At 43.5% G+C, this 25816-nt stretch overlaps 1 protein-coding gene across 1 annotated transcript; it reads left to right on the top strand.

The window, feature by feature from the left end:
• Positions 1-1889: 1889 nt before the first annotated feature.
• On the top strand, positions 1890-25816 carry IFNAR1 (interferon alpha and beta receptor subunit 1). The gene is made up of 11 exons (XM_025872048.2): positions 1890-2054; positions 6306-6429; positions 10436-10614; positions 12723-12880; positions 12991-13129; positions 14755-14869; positions 17350-17549; positions 17653-17810; positions 20284-20434; positions 21337-21482; positions 22681-25816. The coding sequence occupies exons 1-11, from the start codon at positions 1982-1984 to the stop codon at positions 22918-22920; spliced, it is 1683 nt and encodes a 560-aa protein (XP_025727833.1). The 5' UTR covers positions 1890-1981; the 3' UTR covers positions 22921-25816.

Genomic DNA, 25816 nt, shown 5'->3' with positions numbered 1-25816 from the left:
ACGGGGCAGAGTCGGGGCCGGGGGGGGGGGGGGGGGGGGGGGGGTGGGGGGGGGGACAGGTTGGGGAGGGCGAGACTGCGAACATTTTAAAATATTTCAAACGGAAAGTTTCAGTCCGTGAAATATTTTGGGCCCATTGTTCTAAATGCAAAACTGCAATCTATTTTAACTAGTTTGCAAGAACAACTTTTGGACAGCAGGAAATGGAAATTTTAATTAAAACCTTAAGTCAAAATTGTTGGAGCCTTTTAAAATAAGTATGATTTAGTAAGTGCGACAAGGAATTTTCTTTTTCCATTTGGACCCACATATTCTCGTGGGCTATTTTTCCACCTACGACATTGTTAAAACTACACTATTTTAAGTATTTTTCCATCTATGACATTGTTAAAATTGCACTGTAAAAAGCACTGACAAACTCAAATCAAACCTACAATTTGTTGAATCACAAAGTAATAAGCCAAGGCTTAAAAACAAAAAATGAGGCCTGGGGCGCCTTGGTGGTTAAGTCCGTTAAGGGCCTGACTCTTGATTTTGGCTCAGGTCAAAATCTCAGGGTCCTGAGATGGAGTCCCTCCATTGGGCTCCGCCCTGAGGGTGTAGCCTGCCTCATTCTCTCTTCCCGGATGTCTGCCCCTTCCCCCACCCCCCCTTAACACGTGCTCTCACTTTCTAAAAATAAAAATAAAAAGGAGGCCTAACAACTGGTTAGATTTACTAAGAATCCTTTTCCCTTAAAATGGGTGAATTTCATGGTATATAAATTATACCTCAAAGTTGTTTATTTTTTTTAAAGATTTTATTTGACAGAGAGAGACACAGCGAGAGAGGGAACACAAGCAGGGGGCCTGGGAGAGGGGGAAGCAGGCTTCCTGCTGAGCAGTGAGCCCGACGCGGGGATGCGGGGCTAGATCCCAGGACTCTGGGATCATGACGAGCCAAAGGCAGACGCTTAACGACTGAGCCACCCAGGTGCCCCCATAGTTGTTTGTAAGGCAAAATCCAAGTTCATTGTTCTCTATAAATACTCATTTTATCACATAACCGATAATTAATATTGTTTAGTTGTAATTAACAGCTAAGCATGATTCTTTCATCTCTCATCCTTTATATTTTTCGTTTTGCGTATTTTAAGAATAATACATAATCTATTATTAAAGCATTTAAATAACGATTTGAATGGTGGACCCAAATTGTTTACTGATAGGGGTAAGCAATCAAAACTGCTTAGAGACAGCTGTTCTGGAAACCATCCCAAGCCCCGACGCTGCCACGACTTTCTCCAGGGGTCCCGTGAGCCCCTCGGCCAGGTCGCCCCGAAAACGAGTGCTCGACGCTTCTTGGCTTAACTCTGGCCATTCTTGCCCTTCGCTCACAGCGCTCTGCTCACAGGAAACGGCCTGGCACCCTCGGCAGCTTCCTCATTCCTGCCTCCCTTACCCAAGCCGCCCCAACACCGCTTTCCACCGCCTCGGTGTCAGTGGCCGACAGAGCCCGACCTCCGCCGCAATCAGAGCATGAGTTGCGCAACTCCACCGCCTCAAGGCCTGAGCCGGGACACGCCGCGTTCCCGTTCGGGTCAAGGCCTCCTGTTGGGCGTTGTCTTTCCCGAATCAGAGAGTAGACCGCCCTCGGCGGTCACTGACGGTAACGCCCCAATTCCAGGCGCGCACACGCGGCCCACAGCTCTCCCCACCGGAGCGCACCAGCGCGCTAGACAACTAGGGCGGCGCGTGCGCGGAGAGACTGGGCGAGCGCGGAGGGGACGCGCGTGCGCGGAGGGGCGGGGCGAGTGCGGAAGGGCGGGGCGAGCGCGGAAGGACGGGGAAGAGGCAGGGGGCGGAGGCAGGGGGCGGAGGCAGGGGGCGGAGGCAGGGGGCGGAGGCAGGGGGCTCTTGCGCCTGGGGTTGCCTCGCGTAGTTTGGTGCTGCGCGAGGTGACCGAGGATGTGACTGCCTTGGCCGGCGGTGGCCCGCGGACGATGCTCGCCCTCCTGGGCGCGACGACCCTGGTGCTGGTCGCTGCGGTGCGGTGGATGTTGCCCGCAGCCGCAGGTGAGAGACGAGGGGGCCCGGCGCAGGCCCGGGACAGGGCGAGAGGCTGGGCTGTGGGGGCGTTGGAAGCCTTGGCCCTGGGAGGCGGGTGGAAGGGGCTGGCGCGTTGTCCCGGAGACCTCTGCTCGTCCGGGGTCACAGCGCTCAGATCGAAAATCGGGAGGAAGTGGTGTTCCAAGGTTCCTTGCACGCCGCTTGCTTGGCCGCCCGCGTACCCGTTCCCGAGCGGGAGACGCCCTCCCCGCCGGCTCTGTGGGCTTCCACCGCCGCGGCGCTGGGTGAGCGAGAGCCTTCCTGTCGACTCTCTCTTCGAAAAAGCGGGGAGCCGGGCTGGACCCTTAAGTAATAAACAAGGCTTTAGCGGCGAATTGTGTTGCTGTTCCTGAAACATTGTCTCAGTTTAGGGAAACAGTTATTCAGCCCCACGTGGGAGGGGGGATAAGGGTTGCAAGAATTTCGCTGCCTTCGGGATTCGGACAGTCTAATAAAAAGTAATAATAAATGAAAAATACGCAACCAAAATAGAGAGGCCGGGACCACCAGGCTAGTTTGCTGCCTTTATTAATACTTAACTGGGACGCATCGGAAGAATGGCAACTATTATAAGGTTGACTTCGTAGTGAGGAAGGGTACCCAAAGAGAAAGAGAGGGACTAGCACCGAAGGGCAGGAATCCAAAGGGTCAGGGAATCCAAGCCTAGTAGGTTCAAAATCCTTAAACTGTTTGCTTAGGAAACCGTACCCCCATATGGTAAATGGTATCCTATTTCTCAAACTCTTCCATGAATATAGTATACATAGAATATGGGTACTATGGTCCTGGTATGCCCCGTGGTCATTTCTTTGAAGTCTTTTGTTTTTGAAATTTTTGTATTCAGCTCATTGTGCTGTGATGTAAAAAGAACTTCCCCAGAATTTTCGTATAAAAGTAGCATCCAAGAGGATGTACATTAAGATCTTTATTTTAATCTAAATTAGGGGAGAGCTGCTAAAATAAACTTTATACACAGCTAGCATTTATTGTACTCTTAACTATGTGCCAGGCAATTCTCTAGGTGTTTTAAAGGTATAAACTCGTTTAGGTTTCAGTACAAAGCTACACACTATTACCCTCTTTTTACAGAAGAGCAAACTGAGACACTGAGTAGCTTGCCTCAGGCCCTGCAGCTAGCCAGTGGCTGAATGGGAAATTAAACCCTGGGAATCAGCGGCAGACCCCTGGGCTTAAGAGTAGTCTGTTTTCCTAAGGGTTAAACAATTTAAGTTCTCAATTATCCACTGATATTTGTTAAGTGCCTAGTTACCTTTCAATTAACTAATGTACTTTTTTCCTCAAAGGAACGGTAAAATGTTCAAAACTAAATTAAATGTTAACCCAAACTAGAGATCCTAATGTTGCTCTCTTTCCAAGTCATAAAAATATTCATACTTTTTAAACCTAGTAAATGTAGTCCTGGGACCCTAGCCTAAGAAAATTACCCAAAATGTGAGAGGAAATTTATGTTTATATGGACATACGTGTTTGGGTTTATGCCAGACTTAAAAAGGTAGTAAATTGTTTCTGATCATCCATTAGGAATGTGAAAGGTTGGAAGCAACCAATTGTTGCTTACTGTGTAAGTAGAAGTATGGGATTAAGTGCCCATTTATAGATCTTACACGCTACAAAAGTGAAATAGACTGTTTTCAAAAGGATATTGCTAATACGAGTAGAGCGAAATCTGTGAAATTGAAAATGCTGTGTAATAACTATTTCCACGTCCCTGACCATTTATCAATCAGTTATTTCTTGGTCTCCCAAATGCCAAGATGCCCCTAACTGCAGGATCTCTTTCCTTTAGCAGAAGGACTGCATCCCAGAGGAAATCTCTGGCTCTACCCCCATCAAATTTCTTCTCCCTGTCTCAAGATCCAGAGTTAGTGGAATTAGACTAGTCTAGACCAGAGACTACAAATGCTATCAGATCTTTTGTTGATTTCCTGTAAACTCAGTCACTCCCCTTTGGCTGCATACAATCTATAAAATCACAACAAATGGGATGAGAATTACGTTTAGAGGAGTGGAATGAGGAAAGTATTCTCCTTTGTGATGAAGTGTCAGAGAAAATAAGTGTAAAAAAGAAAATTGAGGGAGAGGAGACTCAAAGAGGAGCTCCCAAATTAAAAAAAAAAATTTTTTTTTTAGAATATGTTTTCTCAGCTTTTCCCCTTTGGACTCCATACCATAATATCTCTAGCTGGAAAATAGAGGAGGCAGTCCCAATAAAGAAAGTTCTACATAAGGACTCCTATGGTGGAAAGTCTGCCAGGAGGTAACACGCTTGCCCTGAGGCAGAAGTAAAGGCTAGAAATATTACAGGAACAGTAGATAAATTTAAAAGCCAGCCTTTTAAAAAATTATAGCTTATCGTAGAGAAAGATCAGCCCTTTGTGCTGTTGAAGAAACTCCTGTGAACCCAGCACTGTACTGAGTCCTCTGAAAAATGCAAATTGAGTATGCAACTGTATAGACCCTGCCTTTAAGGAACTTGTCATCTGATTGGGGATTTGTGTTTAATGCAAAGAAGCAATTGGTTTTCTTTTGAAACATCTTCATTCAGCAAGTTTTGAGGTCCTACCAGATGTCAGCTACTGTGCTGAGTACATCTGCTTTAGTGTGAAACTGAGCAGTAGGGATTGATGCTCCAGCACATAATATAAGAGCAGGGTTAGCATGGGCTGCAGTATTTTTTTTTTTATTTATTTATTTGAGAGAGAGAATGAGATAGAACATGAGAGGGGGGAGGGTCAGAGGAGAAGCAGACTCCCTGCTGAGCAGGGAGCCCGATGTGGGACTTGATCCTGGGACTCCAGGATCATGACCTGAGCCGAAGGCAGTCGCTTAACCAACTGAGCCACCCAGGCACCCATCATGGGCTGCAGTATTAAAGGAAGGTTTTCTGTAAGGGGTCAAACTTGAGCTGAGTCTTGGAGTATTTGGGTAATCAGAGAGGAAGAAAAATGCAGGTTGGAGGGACCAAAAGGGAAAAATACGAAGAGAGGACATCCAACTCAGGCAAGATTCCTCCTAGAAGTGTAAGAAATAATAGATCTCTAGACAGAAGTCCTTAAAAATAAACAGATGGGTTCAGGCTTGATATGAACACCTTTCCGAGTTCCTGTAGGGCTTGGCTGACATGATAAACATTCATACCTCTGTCTCTTGATTTTTGTCATGTGAATATTTGGTTTCTGTGACTAAGCTGTTAACTTTGAAATCACAGCTGTTCCATTCTCTGTCAGAGTAGATGAAGCGTAAATATAGGATGTGAAACCAAACTGAGGCCATTAAACAGTTGAATCTTGTGTCCTTTACATGTCTTCTAACATCACAGAAGATTTTTATACAGAGACTATTTTTTCTTTTTTTTCTTTTTTAACCAGCCGTCATGTGAGCTTTCGGCAAGTTGTAATCTTTTTGCTGGTGGACGGTCTTTTTTTTTTTCTCCTCATCATGATGAGTGTAGTCTTTAATCCCCTTCACCCATGTCCCCCATCTCCCCCAACCCCCTCCCCTCTGGTTTGACCGACAGTTAAGAGTCTGTTTCTTGGTTTGCCTTTCTCTTTTTTTTTTTCTTTGCTCATTTGTTTTGTTTCTTAAATTCCACATATAAGTAAGATCATATGGCATTTGTCTTTCTCTGACTGACTTATTTCACTTAGCATAATACTCTCTAGATCCATCCATGTTGTTGCAAATGGCAAGATTTCATTCTTTTTTATGGTTGAATAATATTCCATTGTGTGTGTGTGTGTGTGTATCACATCTTCTTTATCCATTCATCAGTCAGTGGACACTTCGGCTGCTTCCATACCTTGGCTATTGTAAATAATGCTGCTATAAACATAGGTGGTGCATGTATCCCTTTGAATTAGTATTTTTGTATTTTTTGGGTAAAGAGACTTTCAATTAAAAGATCAATGCTGATTTTTCCTTATTTTTTCCAGCTTTACTGAAATATATAAGGCTTACTTTTTATGGATTAAAAAACCTCGACCTTTTTCTAGCTCTCTCAAATGCAGAGATTAAATAAATAATTAGCAGCCTCCCTGTGCTGACAGCAACGATTAGGTTTTTTTAGATTTTGTATATACTTTGTTATATTTGAATGTATTCATTCTTTAATCAGTGACATGAAAGGAACAATAACATTTTTAAGACTATCTACAGTGTATATGTAACTGTCTTCTTTCTTGTTGCTTTGATTTCTAGGAGAAACAAATCTAAAATCTCCTCAAAATGTAGAGGTCTACATCATTGATGATACCTTTATCCTGCAGTGGAACAGAAGCGATCCGTCTGTCAAGAATGTGACTTTTTCAGCAGATTATCAAACGTACGCAACTCTATTGATTGATTTACAAGAATCGTGTGAATAATTTTGAAAATTGTAACCCCATCATTTATATTTCAGATTTGAGAGCCAATTGGTTTTTCCATCTTTGAGAGAAATTTTATGTCTACGTAATATTTATAACTTCATTTCTACAAATAGAGACTTCGTCCAATTCGTCTTGGGGTGTTGCAGCAAAAGAGATTTGGGGGATGAAGATAGCAGACAGCTTCTTTAGACCACAGCCGTACCTTCTCTCTTCTAGATGCGTCACCTTCTTTGAGCATAAATCAGTGTCTGACCTAGAACATGTCTTGAGGATATGGAAGAGTACCCCAAAGGTCTATGCATGGTCTTGAAATAGGCCCCCAGTTCTCCTAGGATCAGGCTTTTTAATTATCCCCATCATATACAATTTTTTAATGTAGGTAAAATGAATTAGTATAGTGGATCCTGCATTTCCATGGACTCTGGTTCTGGAGTTTCTGCCTTCTCCCTAGCGCTAACGTTCTACGTCATAGCTGCCAAGAGGATGGGCAGGCGGGGAGTTGCAGAAGAAAGGATTCTGGAAGGAACACAGCTCAGGGAGTAAGAGCACTTTGCTTTGGGTGCCAGGGCCCTGCGTGCTATGATCTCTGTCCAAGAAAGAGTGGCTGGTAATTGGCCAGTGAAGAAACGGGGTGTAGGACCCCCAGGACCGGAATCTCCCCACTTCAGCCACAACCCCAGCACTCAGTTCTCCAGCTGACTGTTAATAGGACTGTGAGATGAATTCACCCTCGCAGCTTTAGTCATTCGCGTGTGTGCGTTTATGTGCATATATGTGCGCATATACGCAGACTTGTATACATACATCGATGGTTTGAGAATTTTTATCTCTCGAGATTTTCTTTAAATTGAACTTTGAGTTTTGTCCATTTCATTCTTTGCTTTAGTTCAGAATTTTCTTATTAAACAACTATTTTAGGTATAACAAAGATTGTTTCAGATACTTTTGTTTAAAGTTACCCTTTTAGGAGCACCTGGGTGGCTTAGTCGGTTGGGTGTCTGCCTTTGGCTCAGGTCATGATCCTGGAGTCCCGGGATCGAGCCCCACGTGGGGCTCCCTGCTCAGTGGGGAGTCTGCTTTTCCCTCTCCCTCTGTGCCCTCCTACCCCAGCTCTTGTTTTCTCTCTCTCTCACTGACTCTCTCTCTCTCTCTCTCTCTCTCTCAAATAAATAAAATCCTTTTTAAAAAATAAAGTTACCTTTTAGCAAAGAAGATAGACAGTGCCTTCGTATCGTTCCTTCACACATTCTCTCACTGATACTAAATTCTCCAGTCCATAATAGTCTGCCTTTCATTCTTTCATTCTGACTTTAGCGTCAAATGCATTATTTCAATATGTTCTCATCCTGCTCTGTTCTACTAGCTTTAAAAATAATTGCCTTATAAAGATATGCCAGACTACAAGTTTAGGGAGAGAGTACAGTGACAGTATAGTGTGGTATGGACTTGAGCCAGGCTGCTTGGGTGCAAAGCCATCCCATGCTATGTATTTTATCACTGTTTTCTTGTCCGTGAAGTTGTGGTAAAAACTGATATGACCATATATAACTTACCATCCAAACCAAGACACTTTCAAGAGTCAAAAGGGGCAGTTAATTTTAGATAAGCTGAGACAAGCTTAAACCAGGACCACACCAGGCAAACTGGGATGGGACTCCCCTGCCCCCCTCCTACCGTAATAAGATGTCTAACTTAGAAGGTTGTAGAAGTATAGAACAATGTTTGTTTAAGATTTTATTTATTTGAAAGAGAGAGAGAGCACAGAGGAGAGGGAGAAGCAGCCTCCCCACTGAGCAGGGAGCCCTACATGGGGCTGGATCCCAGGACCCTGAGATCATGACCCGAGCCAAAGGCACTTAACCGACGGAGCCACCCAGGTGCCCCGAAGTGTAGACCAATTTTATGTAAAGTGCTCAGTGGACGAAGGAAGTGATTAATGGAATGTAGTTAATAGCAAAAGCAAACAAGTATTTTTTTAATTAAAAAAAAAAATTTACTGAGACCAAGAGAAACTGTGAGTGGGGAGAGGGGCAGAGGGAGTGGGGGTTAGAGAGAGAATATCTCAAGCAGGCTCCATACCCCCGCGCGGAGCCAGACACGGGACTCTATCTCAGGACCGTGAGATCATGACCTGAGCCAAAATCAAGAGTCAGATGCTTAACCCACTGAGCCACCCAGATGCCCCTTAATGTAGTGTTTCTCCGAATGTAGGACAGATGCCACCGGTGATAAATGATACACAGACACATAAATAAGCCATTAGGATTCCAGTGTCTGTAGAACACATGCTAAGACATCAGTATTTGTGACCTATATTCAAAATTTATTATGATGTATGTAGTGTTTAGTATTCATTCTTCCATTCAATAAAGATTGGGTGCCTTTTATGCTAAATACTCTTCTGGGTACTTAGAATGTATCAGTGAATAGGAAAGACCAAGATGGCATGTTCCTTGTATTATGGCACGGGTTTTACGAAATGAACTTTATATCAGTTACATCATCGTTCTCAAATCATGTTCTGTTCTGATCTAAATACTTTCCATAATAAAGTTGGGTTTGATTGGTTGTTGTTTTTTTTTAAGATAATATAAAAACAGCTACCACTGCAGTAGCTCCCTTATAACACAAAAGCACTGGAATCGAGTGTGCTTCTGCATCTCCTAGAACAGGAAAGATAAAGAGGGGAAGAGGGACAGTGGGTTGGAACCATGTCAAGGCTCAGTTTTACAATTTGTATAAGGTTTTCTGTTTACAATAAGAGTTTCTGGATTTTTTAACATAGAGTCTGATGGGGAGGAGTTTCTCCAGGTATCATTAAATGCCATCTCTAGCCTCACAGCTCAGAGAAGTAGAAAGGGAAACTAGCCAGGAATGTAGCTTCCCATATGCCAGTGTATATTTTTGGTAGTTTTTTCAAATGTTTTCTTTTTTGTTTTGTTTTTAATTAGCACATATGTATTATTTGTTTCAGGGGTACAGTCCTTTTTGAAAAATGAGATGGACTTGTATTTGGGTCAGCACAGAAATGATGTGGCTAGATCATCCCTGGACTCTGTTATCTTAAAGCATTTTTAAAAAGAAGTCTACAGTATTAACCCTCCCTCCCTCCCTCTCCCCCTTCCCCTCGGAAAAGCAGCTCGTGCTAGAAATTATGAATCAGTCTTGATGGAAATGCCTTCTCAGAGGAGAGTTTCTCTGCCTGGTTTAAGGTAGACAGGGCTTGGGGTGCCTGGGTGGCTCAGTCGTTAAGTGTCTGCCTTCGGCTCAGGTCGTGATCCCAGGGTCCTGGGATCGAGCCCCGCATCGGGCTCCCAGCTCGGCGGGAAGCCGGCTTCTCCCTCCCCCACTCCCCCTGCTTGTGTTCCCTCTCTCGCTGTGTCTCTCTCTGTCAGATAAATAAATAAAATCTTTAAAAAAAAAACAAAAGGTAGACAGGGGCCGTTTGGTTTTGATGAGGGCAGAGGAAATTCTCCAACCCTGCTGATTCTGAGGTCTTCTCTGGTCTGGTGAATCTAGTCCGAGAAGTTTAGAAGGGAATCATCAGATCCAGTCACCAAGTTTTCAGTAAGGAAAAGATCCAGAAATACAGAGTAGTTGGCCCAAAGTCACACAACTATTTTTTAACAAACCTGACACTAAGTCCACTCTTTGTACCTTCTAGGTTATTTCTTTCTCTGCTTCTTTGAAATCCTAATGCAGCCTGTCACAAAATTACAGAACTGTATCCAAAAATGAACCATCAGAATGATTCCACTTTCTAAATAATAACTTGGTGCATATGTGCTGGACACGAGGGCCACATTGCAACTAAAATGTTAACAGGACGTTAACTCAAATAGAATAACTACCTAGCCTAGCTTGGTAATAGTTTCTATTTTTAGTAAAGAGAAACCATGTTTGACAGTCTTTTGTATGTATACATTTGCTTATTCATGCATCTCCTGTTCTGTCTTAAAGTCTTGAAAATGATACTTGGGTAAAATTGCCTGGCTGTCAGTCTGTCGCCAGTACCAAATGCAACTTTTCTTCAGTCAAGCTCAATGTTTATGAAGAAATTAAATTGCGGATAAGAGCAGAGGAGGACAGCAACACTTCTCCATGGCATTATGTTGACTCATTCACCCTATTTGGAAAAGGTAAGAAGAAGTTGCCAACCGTATTACAGGATATTCTTCATGAACTATTGCAATCACAGCTCACTTTCCCAGCCCATTCACGTGCATGGTGTAGAATCTCCCGTTTAAAGAAAAAGCGGGGTGGGGTGGTGGGCCTGGGTGGCTCAGTTGGTTACGTGACTCCCTTTGGCTCAGGTCATGATCTCTGATCTCATGATCTCTGGGATCAAGTCCCACATTGGGATCCTTGCTCAGCAGGGAGCCTGCTTCTCCCTCTCCCTCTACCTGCTACTCCATCTGCTTGTGCTCTCTTTCTCTCTGTCATGTAAATAAATAAAAATTCTTTAAAAAAATAAAAAAGCCCACTGTTTTCAGAATAATTCTAAGACTTATGTGCCCCTTCCTTCTCATTCTGTCTTGAGCATACAGTGGAGTTTTTCGGAGGCTGATGGGGAGAGGGAGACCAACTGACTGACTGACTTGGCAGAAGCGAGCAGGAGATGCATCTGTCTTCTTTGTTTAAGCCGGACGTTAACAAAATTGGGCTAAGATGTGACACAGCTCCACTCTTCTAGCTACGTCTGTTTTGGGAAATGTAGTTCTTTTTTTTAGAACACATATTTGTTACAGCGCCATGGGTTTACCGCTGTTATCTGTTCATGAGTCAATACTTGAAAATGTTACCAGTTTTAATGTTTAGTATGCTAAATGTTGAAAGACGTGATCCCTATAAACAAAAGCTCTTAAAGACCCTTGGTTTCTTTGAGTGTGAAGGGCTCCTGAGACCAGAACAATTGGGAACCCCGGCCCTCTGTCAGAACTCGCGAGAAGAACGATCTCTGTCCCTCTCTGCGCTTCTCCGCCTGCCACTCTCTGTGGCCCTGTGCCCTCGAGCTCCGTTCCTCCTCGCTGCACAGAAACCACTCTTGTCAAGGACTCTGGTGACCTCAATACCCAGCGAGTTCCCAGCTCTGCTCTGGCTCAGTTCCTGGGTAGCACCAGGGTTACCACTTGAAACCCTTCCACTTTGGATCTCCAGGACCCCGCTCCCCACCAGCTCTCCTCCTGCGCCCCTTTCTCCTGGCCCTCCAGACCCGTCAGTGCCGGACTGCTGCGGGGCTGGGCTGTCGCACCTCTTCTTTTTCTACGCTCAGTCCGCTGGGAATCTTACGGCTTTCAATCCTGTCTGTGTGCTCTTGAGAAAAGCCCAGACATACATCTCCAGCCCCACTCCTTCCCCTTACTTTATACTGTATCACCAACTCTCTTTCAACAGGCATCTCTGCGTGTGTGTCTAAGTCATCTGGTCAACCGAAGCTCTTGATTTCCCCCTCAAAACCGACTCCTCTTGCAGTTTTTTCCATCCCTGCTACAGACAGCACCTGTTTTATTTGCTCAAGCCCAGAGCCTTGGAGTCCTCTTTGGCATCGGTTTTCCTCATGCCCTGCATCCAGTCTGTCAATACTTTCTGCATGGTCCATCTTCAGGGTACATCCCAAAGCGGATCCCTTGTCGCGTCCATCCCTGCGACCAACAAGGCTGGTCTCTTGAGCTACTGCAGTAGCTTCTTCCCGGCCTGCCTGCTTCCTTGTGCCTGAACTAAGGTGATCTTTCCAAAACGTAAATCACAGCATGGCACTCCTCGGATCTCAGCCTTCCAGCAAAGTCCCAAAGCTAACTACAGAGCTCTTCCTTTGTTATCTGGCTTCTAGCTGCTTCTCAGAGCTACCGGAGCCTCCTTTTTGTCTCTTGAAAATGTGAGGTGCATTCCCACATTGCTGGAATACTCTTTCCCTAGATAATTTGCCTGACTGACTCCCTCACATTATTCAGGCCTCAGCTCAAATGTCGCAGGGAGGCTTTTCCTGACTGACTTATTTGAAACAGGTCTTGCCACCATCCTCTCTCCCTCTGTGTTATTTCATTTTTCCTCACAGCACACATGACATTATATGTATTTGTCTATTTGGGGTTTATGGCCATATCCCCCGCTAAAGTATAAGCGCCGTGAAGGACTTTCCCTGTGTTACTATGCCAGGCATATAGGAAGTGCTCAGAATTATTTGCTGAATGAATGTTTCGACCCTGTATTAATGAAGTTCTATAGTAAATGTGTTCATTTTTTACAGCTCAAATTGGTCCCCCAAAAGTACATTTAGAAGCTGAAGATAAGGCAATAATAATAAACATCTCGCCACCTGGAACAAAAGATCATGGCATGTGGGCTCTGGATAGCTCAAGCTTCACCTACAGCTTGGATATCTGGAAAAACTCTTCAAGTGGAGAAGTAAGTATTCTTACCTTTGTTCAAAGTGAGAGAGAAAGGACATGAATTTGTCCTAAAGTTTAACCTTATACTTTTTTAAAGAGCAGACTTCTGTTTTTCTTTTATTATAGAGAAGGACTAAAACTGTTTACCCCAGAGATAAAATTTATAAACTCTCACCAGAGACCACTTATTGCTTAAAAGTTAAAGCAAGACTTTTGCCGAGAAAAACTGGTGTCTATAGTCCTGTGTATTGTATAAAGACCACAGGTAAGGAGAAAGTTATGCTTTAGATTTAGTAACTTTATATACAGATGGGCAATCTATTAATTCTGGCAGTTTTCCTCTTGGTTGCTGAAGTTTATATGATATCTTAATAGACATTAAAACAAAAATATAATAGCATTTACATCAGCAAAAAAAAAAAAAAAAGTCACAGGAATTGGGATTTTTGTCTCAAGTAAGCAGTGATGAAAGTTCTGTCTAAAAGTCTAAATATTTTCTAATGACAAAAGCTACTTTTATTTGCTCAGAATCCACAAAAGGGGGAAAGCAGTTGCTAGAGGAACCGTTAGTCTTCCAAAATGTATACCTTTATAAAAAGTGTCAAGTGTTAAAATGTGGAAGCATCCTGATAAATTTTGTCAGTGGCCTCTCACCAACAATTAAGGTCAGAGGTTAGGAGCTTAGATTTGTTTGTTATTTTAATCATAAGTTTAATATGCTTTGTTTTTAAAATCAAACTTACAGGAGAATTTAAAGTAAAGTTTTTCTCTCCTGCCTGCTTATCCCCAGTCCCATTTACCAGCAGTTAGCCCTGCCGGTAGTTTGTGCATATTTCCTGCTTCTGTCAGGGCTTATTATAAGCATACACACAGACGTGTATATAGTTTCTTAGTTTTGGTATTTGAATTTAAAAAATAGGATACTGCCAGATCGATCTTACAACGTGCTTGTTTAACCTACTTCATTGAGGATCTCTTTGTATGTTGGCACATACAGATCTATCACGTTCTTTTTTTTTTTTTTTTTTTTAAGATTTTATTTGTTTGAGAGAGCGAGAACACGAGCAGGTCGGGGGGTGGCAGGGGGAGAGGGAGAAGCAGACTCCCCGCTGAGTGGGAGCCCGATGTGGGGCTTGATCCCAGGACCCTGAGCCAAAGTCAGACGCTTAACAGACTGAGCCACCTGGGTGCCCCATCACGTTCTTTTAAATGGCTGCATACTATCACATTGTGTGAACATACACCATTCGTAACTCACTTAGCTATTACCCCCTGATAACATGTAAGCCTTTTTCTTTTCTTGCCCATGCTGTTAAGAAGAATTCTTAACCATGGGGGCGCCTGGGTGGCTCAGTCGTTAGGCGTCTGCCTTCGGCTCAGGTCATGATCCCAGGGTCCTGGGATCGAGCCCCGCATCGGGCTCCCTGCTCCGCGGGAAGCCTGGTTCTCCCTCTCCCACTCCCCCTGCTTGTGTTCCCTCTCTCGCTGTCTGTCTCTCTGTCAAATAAATAAATAAAATCTTAAAAAAAGAAAAAAGAACTCTTAACCCTGTCTCTCTCTCTCTCAAATAAATAAATCTTTAGGGAAAAAGAGGGCAGGGGCGCCTGGGTGGCTCAGTCAGGTAAGCGTCTGCCTTTGGCCCAGGTCATGATCCCTGGGGGTCCTGGGATCGAGCCCCACATCGGACTCCCTGCTCAGGGGGAAGTCTGCTTCTCCTTCTCCCTCTGCCCCTCCACCCAACTCGTGCTCACTCTCTCTTGCTCTCTCTCAAGTGATAAATAAGTAATCTTTAAAAATAAATAAATAAAATTTTTAAAAAAAGAATTCTTACCATGTCTTATCTCACTAAAGTAGCAACGTATGCTTTTCTGTGTATTCTTTGTCTCCTAGTTGAAAATAAACTGCCTCCACCGGAAAATATTCAAGTTGATGCTAAAAATCACATCTATGTTCTTAAATGGGATTATACATATGAAAATGTGACTTTTCAAGCTCAGTGGCTCCAGTAAGTTCTATTCCATGAGTTTCCTTTTGCCCAGTTTATTATGGTTCCTTTCACTCCACTTCAGCCCCCTACAGCTCCAGGCACAGAGGCTGACTGCTTGAGGTGATTATCCCATATTGGAAATGGGATATTTAATTCTGGTCCCTGCTCTGCTGTTAACTAACTGGATGACACTGAGCTAATCCCTTAATCTCTTTTGGCCTTGGTTTCTTCATCTGTCGTCATGGGGCATATTTAATAATATCTCATGAACTTACTGGCTCTTTTTCTTTTTTTCTTTTCAAGTGCGCTTCTCATTGCATGTCTTATTTCCTCAATCTGGACTACTTGACACACGACCCTGACCTTTTCTTCAGAACTCACTTTTTCCATGAGTCCTCGGAATGGTCTCAGTCCAGTCTCTCTTACTCATTTCAAGTTAGCCTTCCCATTTTCTTGACAATGGTAGTGGTTTTGACAGATTTTTTAGTGATCACTTCAGTGGGAAATGAAGAAAGCTGGCCGGAACTGTGGATAATGTCTCAGCCCCGCAGAAGTGGTTGAGAACTGCCTATAGTTCATGTTGGCTGGAAAGGTGTAGGTGATAAAGAGGCGAATCCAGTGGAAGGAGGAGCGGGTTGTGGGGAGGAAGGAGGTGGGTAAGAAAGCTATACTGAGGAATAGAGGGACCAGAGGCAAGGGCAGGAAAGGAACAGTGAGAGGAGGGAGAGAAGCAGGAAGTGAACGGAGGGTGAAGGGAATGGGCACTGCGCTGGTGAACTGTCTCCTTCCTTCCGTGTTAGTCGCGCAGTGGAAACGCATTCCCGTGCCTGCATGCCCGTAGACTCTGACTGACCCGGAACTTCACTCTCAGAAGTGTGCTAAGTACTAACGCCACAGACTAGAGAGGAATGGGGGTTTTTCCGGTGGTGGTTCTCGAAGTTTTGTGGGTACTCAGCACACTGGACAAAGCACTGAAGGGATGGGAAAGGTACAGCAATACAACACGTGGTTCCTAGACTCCAAAGCAGGTAGCTGAGGTGGCATTGCGAGCTGTGGTTTGGGGCTGAGGAGTGCTCTACAAATCGAAAATGTAAAGGTGGATGGGGCTGGAGAGACCGAAGAAGCCATGGGGAGGGAGATGAGATGTGAACAAGGCCTTCATTGGTGAATCATATATTTTAAAATTGGACATGAGAGGGCATGTTAGGCAGAGCTACAGCACAAGGGAAGCTCAGGCTACAAAGAGATTGAAAACTAGGTGAAGGTTGGGGGTGGGGGTGTTATTGCTCTATAACAAATTACCACATATTTAATAACAGCTTGAAGAGTGCTGTTACCTCCCAGTGACTTCTGGTCAGGGGACCAGGCTTGGCTTATTAGCTGGTCCCTCGGCTCATGGTGTCACAAGGACTCTGGGGGGCCTTCTTGGAATTTTGCCTACCACATGGGAGAAGCCCTACCTTGAGAACAGTTGAACGTTTGGGCACAGGAGAGCAATGAGAGAGAAAATCGAATACATAGGCTAGGTGAAGATCAGGCGTTTGGGTGCCATTTAGAATTTTGCGCTGAGGGGTGGGTAACATGAGGTCTGTATTCAAGGGGGGTGAAGATTGCCACGCTGTATGTGGGCCACAGAGACACCAGAGACGGGAGAACCAGTTCGGGAGGCTGTTGTAGTTCCAGGCTTGAACTGAGTTGCTTTGAGCTGTTGGTTACTGAGTAATTTACTTGACCTCTCCGGGCTCAGTCAAGTGTCCGTGTTCTGTGTAGACTTGCTCTTACCACACTGTGGCGTATTATCTGCATTTTAACACTTGCCCATCGGTGTGGGGGTCATATGTTTCACAGCTGGCTTTCCAGAAGGAAAAAAAAAGCCTTATTCGTAGCGCTTTGCCAGTTTTCATGATATAAATATGCCTACCATGGTCCCTTTCAACATGATGTCACTGAACATGGCACTAGGGAGAAATGCACAGGAGGACCCCTTTACAGAGTATTTCCACCACAGAGATACAATAGACATAGATAGCTTTGAGGATAGATAATAAAATGTAATAAAATAATTAGGACAAAATGAGTTTTGATCCACCTTGTCACCTGTGCTTCTGACCTGCCAGCTATAAATTAAAAAAAAAAAAAAAGAGTTTTGCATATTTTTACTTTTAATGCTGTCTATTTATTTGTAAGTTTATGTAATTTAATCTATAGTAATGGCTTTTAATAACTGGCTCGCAGCATTCCAGAAAATTCAGTGGTGGTTCTTGTGTGCTGGCTCTGGTCAGCTCTGGTACAGTAACACTTTGTCATACCCCGGAGCAAGGGCTCTGGTTCTCTTTGTGTTTTATGTGTGTCTCTTGCACTGTATTGCAAGCTTCCTGAGGGTGGGGACTTGTTTCCCTCTGTAACCTTAACCCCTAACTGTGTCTAGCATATTCTAAGTATTTCATAAATATTTATTGAATTACTATGTTTGTAATATTTTTTTTTTGTCTTAAAAGTGCCTATTTAAAAAAGATTCCTGGGGACAATTCAGGTAAATGGAAACAAATACCAAACTGTGAAAATGTCCAAACTCCACAGTGTGTCTTTCCCAAAAGTACTTTCCGAAAAGGAATTTACCTTATCCGTGTTCGAGCATCGGATGGAAATACCACATCTGTTTGGTCTAACGAAGAAAAATTTGATACTCAATTACAAAGTAAGCCAGTAGTTTTTTCTTCAGGTTGCGCTTCTCCGATTTGGCACGAGTCTTAATATTGTTTTTCCAAGTTGAACATTGTGCCTGTACATTTTTTTCCTAGTTACCCCGTTTCCTCCAGTCATTACCATGAAATCCACTAACGATGTTTCCCTGCGGGTCTATATCAGCGCTCCCGAAGAGTCTGAAAACAAGCCTGTGAACCATCATTACCCACTAATTTATGAAATTATATTTTGGGAAAATACTTCAAATGCTGAGGTAAAAACAAAAACAACAACTATGTGTTGTTAATCTATAATGTAGGGTTGTAACTAGGATTTTGGGGAAACAAAGTTTGAAGTTAAAATTTTAGGGAAATTTTTAGGCATTAAGACTGTGATGACAACATGAAGAATATTAGCATCTCTCCCTGTTTGACGGCGTAGTTACGGATCACCTGCATCTGGGCATCCCGGTGTGTTGTTAACATTCGGATCCCTGTGCCTCTTACTACTCAAATCAGAATCTCTTGGATGGAACTCGGGAATTTGTGCTTTTAACATGATTCCTGGGTATTTATCTAAACCAGGGTGTCTCGACACTGGGGACATTCAGACTGGATAATTCCCCGCTGTGGGAGCTGTCTTGTGCATTGTAGGATGCTTAGCAGCCTCTCTGGCCTCTGCCTGCTGGTGGCCAGTGGCACTGCCTCCCAGTAGTGACGACCAAAAAACCTCCAGACTGTGCCAGCTATGCCCTGGGGGCAGGGTACCTCCAAGGGGGCAAAATCTCAGCTGGTCCAGTGGTTTGTGGCACTCCGAGAGGAAAGCACGCCTCCAGAGTTAAGCTTTGCCACACAAAACCCTGTTCCTTACTGTTCAATTTCATGGCAGAGGAAGGATTTGAAAACAGTCCTCTGAAAAGTCTCCTTGGCAGGGGGAGTCATGAAAAAGAGTCAAGAAACACAGGTTTAAACACTAAAATTAGGAAACCACGGACAAAGGCAGTACACAACATCGGATAATGCACAGGATTCTAGATCTCTTTTCCCTGTGGAATTACAATCAAGGAATCAACCTTGAAAAATCTTGTGTAGTTGGGTGGATAAATTCTGTAACTTGACTTTATTTTCTGTTGGAAATCTAAGAAAATTATAATGACTTGGCTACTTTCCTTTTAACTATCTGAACACCCTGTAACGAAAGCATAATTCAGCCCACTGAGAATTTACAGTCAGTTCTCGGTTGTTCTTACATCAGGAAAAACCTGTATTTGTGTCTCAAACCATCAAATTGTGTAACCTTAGCCAGGGTGCTTTACCTCTCTGAGGTTTTTTTTCCTCTTCTCTAAAGTGGTGGTGGTCATAGTAACTCCATTTTTTTTAAAAATGAGGTAACATAAGAGGAGCCCCTGGCTGCCTCAGTCGGTAGAACGTGCAGCTCTTGATCTCAGGGCTGTGGGTTCGGGCCCCACCACATTGCATGTAGAGATTATTTAAAAATTTTTTTAGGGCGCCTGGGTGGCTCAGTTGGTTAAGCGACTGCCTTCGGCTCGGGTCATGATCCTGGGGTCCCAGGATCGAGTCCCGCATCGGGCTCCCTGCTCGGCGGGGAGTCTGCTTCTCCCTCTGACCCTCTCCTCTCATGCTCTCTCTCTCTCTCTCTCACTCTCAAATAAATAAATAAAATATTAAAAAAAAAGAAGCAATCTCTTTAAAAAAAAATTTTTTTTTTAAATCTTAAAATGTGGTAACATATGAAAACACTTAGCACATCGCTTGACACATAGTAGAGATTAATATCATTTGCCATCCTATCCTGTCAGTGATTACAATCATAATAGCAACTCGGATTTATTGAAAGCTTATTAGGCATCAGGTGCTGTGGTAATTTACATGAATTGTCTCAGTCATTCTTGAAAACAGTCCTGCCAGACTGACCGCCTGATTAAGTAGCTCGGCAGACACTTGGAATGGAGTATCTCTTATCGCTTCCCTGATGCCGGGCTTCAAACAGTAGAATGTGGGTGGTTGTGGTGTGAGGACGGTTTGGCTTGGCTCTTGGGCTTCTCTCGTTTGCCAAGAGGAAAGCATGCTGCACTTGGTTTCTGGTCCAAGGAGGATGAGGGACCTGGGGAGGACCCATGGCCTCAGTACGGGCTCCACAGCCAGTCAGGACACGCGTGAGTGAGAAAAATAAATGGGTTTTGAGCCACAGGATGTTTTGTTATATTATGTGACATTGCATGACGTTATTTTGTTGTCATTATTTTGTGATCTGTTATACGATACTATTGTGGCAATAGCTGACTACTGCAGGGAGGAGTGGTAATTGTCCTCATTTTACGGATCTGGAAATAGGGCCGAGAGAAAAGAAACAACTTGCCTAAGGCCACATAGCTATAAGCGATGCCCTAATACAGGCAATTTAAGGCCAGAGCCCCCACTCCTAAATATTCTGCCACCGAGCAGAGGAAATAACAACGGCAGTTAAACCAAATCAACAGGTACTTATAAATTAGAGTTGTCTTAGGAATATGTCATAATTCCTTTTTGGAAGCAGCATTTTTAAGTTTGACTTGGGTCGTAATGTGTTGTCCAAAACAAATGTGTATTTCTTAAACAAACACCAACTAAGTGGTTGGGAGAGGCCAGTCTTAGACTGAATATTTAGAGAATTTAGGAAATCAACATTCCCTATCTGATTTCATAAGGTCACTAAATTTTATCAATGATCTACTTATTTTCTTACAGAGAAAAATTCGAGAGAATAGAACAGATTTTACTTTTCCTAAATTGAAACCACTGACTGTATATTGTGTCAAAGCCAGAGCGCTCATTCAGGAAGGAAAGTGGAATAAAAGCAGTGTTTTTAGTGATATTGTGTGCGAGAAAACAAAACCAGGTCAGAATCTTCCATTATATCTCTCTCTCTCTTTTTTTTTTAATGTAACTGAACTTTCAAAAAATAATTCAAATTCACTGGAACTTGTAAAATATTTCCTTCTTACTACAAGAGCATAAGGAGAATACTTTCTTCATGAGCTACATGAATCAAAAGTAGACCTTCAGGCTAAGTCCTTCGGTTTTAGAAAATATTTTTACTGCGCAGTTCAGTGTTTTTGAATGCTTTATATTTCATTCAATACGCACATAATTAAATTGCCTTTAATAATTACTCTTTTAACATTTAATAAGACTATTTTAGGTGGGTTTTGGGTTTTTTCTTTACATAATTCTTAATATAATTATCATGTGGGGATCACTTCATTAGTTCAATTGTGAATTTTGTTCCGTGGGAATGGTTAAGTCCCATTGTGTATTTTACAGTTTGCAGTGTTGACTTGCAGATGCTGATTGGTCACGGAATGGTTTTAATTATGCAAGCTCTGTATCAGGAAGTGCTAGAGAACACTTTGCACTGTTGGGGAGCTAAATGTCAACATTGCATCATTCACCTTGCTGGGCCACTCTTTAAATGGAAATGCATTGCCTAAAAAGAGGGGGTGGGAGGCATGCCTAGCTGGCTCAGTCAGCAAAGCGTGTGACTCTTGATCTCGGAGTCATGAGTTCCAGCCCCACATTGGGCATGGAGCCTACTTATAAATAGAGAGATAAAGGGAATGCATTGCCTACAGCTCTTGTATGCCCCATGTTACCAGAAATATTTCTAAGGGTACATCATTTCATAGATTTTTATATTTCCTTTCACAAAGCTATATTCCATCCACCTAAACTGTCAGCATTGTGAACATATTTGGGTGTCAAGATCTATGTTGAAGCTTAACATCACTTACTTATTTTTAGGAAATACTTCCAAAACCTGGCTCATAGCTGGAGTTTGTGCTGCATTGTTTTCCATCCCGGTTGTCATCTATGTCATGAAACTTCTCTTTAGATGTATCAGTTATGTGTTCTTTCCATCAAGTAAACCTCCTTCCACTATAGATGAGGTATGTGACTTTTCTTTGTCAATGGGTGGATTTTTCTTAAAACGAATGGGAACTATATTTGATGTCCACAGAATATATGCATTTTCTTGATATCCAGAAAATATACACACTGGGATATTTTCTTCACTTTCAGCAAATTGGCTTTAGAAACAGTCATTTAATATCATATAACGTGGAATAGTTAAGGTTTGTCCTTAATCTCATATTTTTCTTCAGTTTGGCTACCTTGGCATTTGTTTTATCATTGAAAAGCTGGGTATTCACCCAAAGCCTACAGCATCCTCATCAGTGCATTCTGTGGATGACATCACAGAAAATGAAATATGAGTCTCCTTTCGGGACACCTCACAGGCTCCTGTTTGGCACCCCCCCCCCCCGTGAGGTTGGCATATTTACTGAAAGCACTAAATGACAAAGACCTAAGCCCAGGACCTAGCCTGGGGATGGTGTGTCCACCTAGGGCAGGGGTTCAGGTTGCCTGCCTTGGGAATATCGCTTGGAGCTCCGGCTTTGGAAAAGCTATAGCGACACCCGAACATGAATTGTTGATCTGCTACAGTATGTTTGCATATGTTAACTCTGTGAAGTTAAGCAGGTCACTTAAGAGAACTTGAGCAGGGCCGCCTGGGTGGCTTAATTGTTAAGCATCTGCCTTCAGCTCAGGTCATGATCCCGGGTTCCTGGGATTGAGCCACGCATCGGGCTCCCTGCTCAGCGGGGAGCCTGCTTCTCCCTCTCCCACTCCCCCTGCTTGTGTTCCCTCTCTCTCTGTGTCTCTCTCTGTCAAATAAATAAATAAATAAAATCTTTAAAAAAAATCTTCTTTAAAAAAGAGAGAGAACTTGAGCAAATGCCATTGTGCTATAAAGTTTAAAAAGAAACTCTCCACAGTCCCAGCGCACACCCCTTTCCTTCACTCTCGCATGCTCACCAGCCCCCTGTGCCCCATCCTGGGTCCTCTTCATGTGCCTGCCCCAAGACAGTGCCAAGAGGCACGGGACCTCACTAGTGAGGGGCTTATTCTAAATGTTAGATGGCAGTCGATAGGCTCCTAGCTAGTTTTTAATATGTTTATTAATATAAACCATTACCACTGGTTTTCTCCGTAGTGGATGTAAGACACTGAAGCCGTTGGAACCAAAAACTCTCATTATTTTAAACAATCTGTTCCTATTCTTCCCCCTTTTTTTTAAATTAGTATTTCTCTGAGCAACCGCTCCGGAATCTCCTCCTTTTCACTTCCGAGGAACAAACAGAAAGATGTTTTATAATTGAAAACACAAACACTATCACGGCAGTAGAAGAAACTAACCAAACCGATGGAGAGCACAAAAAATATAATTCCCAAACCAGTCAAGATTCGGGAAACTATTCTAATGAAGATGAAAGCAGTGGAAGCAAATTCAGCGAAGAATCCCTGAACCAGGAAACCGAGTGACCAGAAGCAAGCTCTAGAATACTTGGGAGTCCTGTGGGAGCTGCGCTCGAAGCCTGGGTTCTCACTTCGCCCCGTAACTATGCAGAGGATCAAGGAAAACGTCTTTGGGTCACCGGTCCGAAAATGCAGGCAAGTACTTCTCCGTGGGACAGAAGTTCTCTCTATTCTTTTCCACGCACAGACCCTTGAAAGACCAATCCCTGGACCTGCCTGATGAAATGAGTGAAATCCAGAAAATGTTCTCTGTGTCTCTGATGACATCTCAAGTATGGCTGTGCTAACGGTTTTGTGGTAAGCACAGAGTCACTGTGTTCCTGTCGGGTGACACCGTCACCGAGAGCCTGTGGCTATCCGTGTCGCCGACTCGTCCTCCATTCTCAGTGTTACAGTTCAGCATTTTTCAGGAGGTATTTAGATACTTTGGACACCAAAGTAGGCCCTTGGGAAATTTCTCGAGAAAAGCCCGATACCATTACCACTGGTTTTCTATAAAATAGCTTACCCTAGAAAACGTCTGCAGGTGCCAGAAATGTGATCCTTAGAATTTTCATGGGAACCCTGTCCATGTGCCCCCAAAACCTTGGCTCCTACATCACAGTCACCTCTCCCTGCTGTGGTTTAGGATCCAAACCAGGCCATCTTTTCCTATACATTAATACTTCCTGACTCACAACCTAATTCCCAACCTAGTAGAACAGTAGCTTCTGATTCGAATTTGCAATCAGTGAAGTGATAGAGAAAGGGACAACTGTCTAATCAGAGAAGTTATTATGATATTTTAAGATAAGGGAGTATGTAGAGGTTAGTCACAGCGTATGCAGGAAGCCTTGGGACCAGAAAATGCTCCTGATAGAACAGACAGAGTAAGAAGTAGAATCATTCAGTAGGAGGAAAGCAGGTGACTTTCGTGAAAAATAAGAGTAACGCGTCTAATCAGCTTTTAATTAGTAACATGCTGTGGGGTTGTTCATCTCTGTCTTGGTTTTTGTTGGTTTTTTTCCTTTCTTAGTTTTATTGAGATATAACTGGCATGTAACTTATCCATGTCATGTTTTGAACCAGGCCAGCTTCTCTGTCCCATGTGGGATATGCAGGTGTCCCTTCTCCTCCGCTTACACACACTCAAGAAAGTGAACGTTTACTATCAACGTAAGGAAGAAAGTGTAACTGGGGGGAAAACCTCATTTTAAGAATTACATCATGTTTTTCAAAGGCCACCTGGAGTGCATTCCTAAATTAGTCATGGAGACCCTTCGTAGGAAGGAAAGTCTAGGAATTTTGGTGGCCTCCCAAGGGAAGGGAGATGCAGCAACACAGTGCACTGGGATGTACATAACCTAAGGCCAGTATTATTTGCTGTCATCGTCCCTGCTGACGCCCCAGGTTCATCTGTGGGGAAGAAAAGGTGGAAGGCAGCCGCTCTGAGGCAGCTCCGCCTCGGCATAACCACAGCTCCACGGAGCACACCATGCACTTTCCTGGACCCGCAGCCCCGGCTTCCAGCAGAGGGTAGCAGGGATCGGGGAGGCCCCTGGGAGACGCAAGTCTCTGCTGGAGAATCCCTAAAGTGACCCAAACACACTCCCCTTTTGATCTTTCTGACCGGAGACATCTAGTTTCAGGCAGATCTTCTGGGTCGGCCCTCTAATTGTAGAGGTCCCATCTCTGGAAATTTGCTTCTTTACAGAGGAGGTTGGGACTGTGTTTAGGACCCCTGCACCAGCCCTGGCTCTCGACCCACGCTGACGCAGTGGTCCTATCCAGCACCCAGGCCCAGGGAGAAAGTCGCTTTACACGGGATGTACCTCTGTGGGGCGTGGAGGAGGGGAAACTTACACCTTACATTCAGAAGACACCAGTAGAATGGTTAGGTCCTTAGCATGTGGAAGTTTGATGTCATAAGGTTTGAAGACCCTCTGTGATTTTCAGTGAACAAGCGTCTCAACAGCAGTGAACAAAAACCCCTCATTTTTGCCTTGTCTTCTAGACATGAAAATGCAGTTCCTTTCCATTCTTCATGATGGTCTACGTGTAGCATAATCAGGAAGTGCTTCCTTGTAAGGTATGATAGGTGTTCTTTCTGAAGAATAGTTTACTTGGAAACATCCTGTACTTGGGAACACCAGGAGACTGCCTCAGGAATACAGTGTTGATAGTTCTTGGCGAGGCTGAACATAATCAATTACATTTGTATCATTACAGCCAGAAATCTCTAGTATAGGTGAATATACATGTAAATAATGACACGGGTGTGTAAACACATGTGTGTTTATATCTACCCTTGCCCTCACGTATGATGTGGGTCATTCCATTAGGAGAGCCATAAAGTACTTACTTACTAGTATAGATTCTAATTCGAAAATTAGAAACACTGCTCAGAGCTATGAACTTTAGAATCTGACCAGGAATTTACAACCTATAAAGTTATTTTTTAAATATAATTTAGGGTTTGTATCTTTTCCCCCGACCTGCGACCTTTAAAAGGCAGCCCCAGATTGCTCTTAAGAATTCTGTGTACAGAAACCTTCCTTCCTTCCACTCCTTCCTGTGACTACTTGACATGTTATGTATTTGTTTTTTGTCTGGCATATGTCTGCCCCCACGAGACTGGAAGCTCTCTGAGCACAAGGACCTTCTTTTATTCATGGCTGTATCCCCAGCATCTACAGCAGTGCAGGGCCTCGCTCATGGAGGTGGCGTGGAAAATAATTATCGAATGTGTGACATCCACAATTTGAACCAAATGGGTGGTTCTGACTGTGTTTGTATGTTGGTTGAGTTGCGGAAGGACATAACCAATGTGTTCAGTGTTTCTATGAAGTCAACTTGTATTTGTGTTTTTGTCTTAAACCCTATTGCTGTGAACAATTTTATATAATAAACACTGGGGCCAGAA

This window comes from Callorhinus ursinus, unplaced genomic scaffold, assembly GCF_003265705.2.
Source record: "Callorhinus ursinus isolate GAN/ISIS: 27379988/994484 unplaced genomic scaffold, GSC_fseal_2.0 scaffold1, whole genome shotgun sequence".
Taxonomy (NCBI): Eukaryota; Metazoa; Chordata; class Mammalia; order Carnivora; family Otariidae; genus Callorhinus; species Callorhinus ursinus.
The sequence above is the reverse complement of the archived record's forward strand: the minus strand, read 5'-3'. Positions and strand labels throughout refer to the sequence as shown.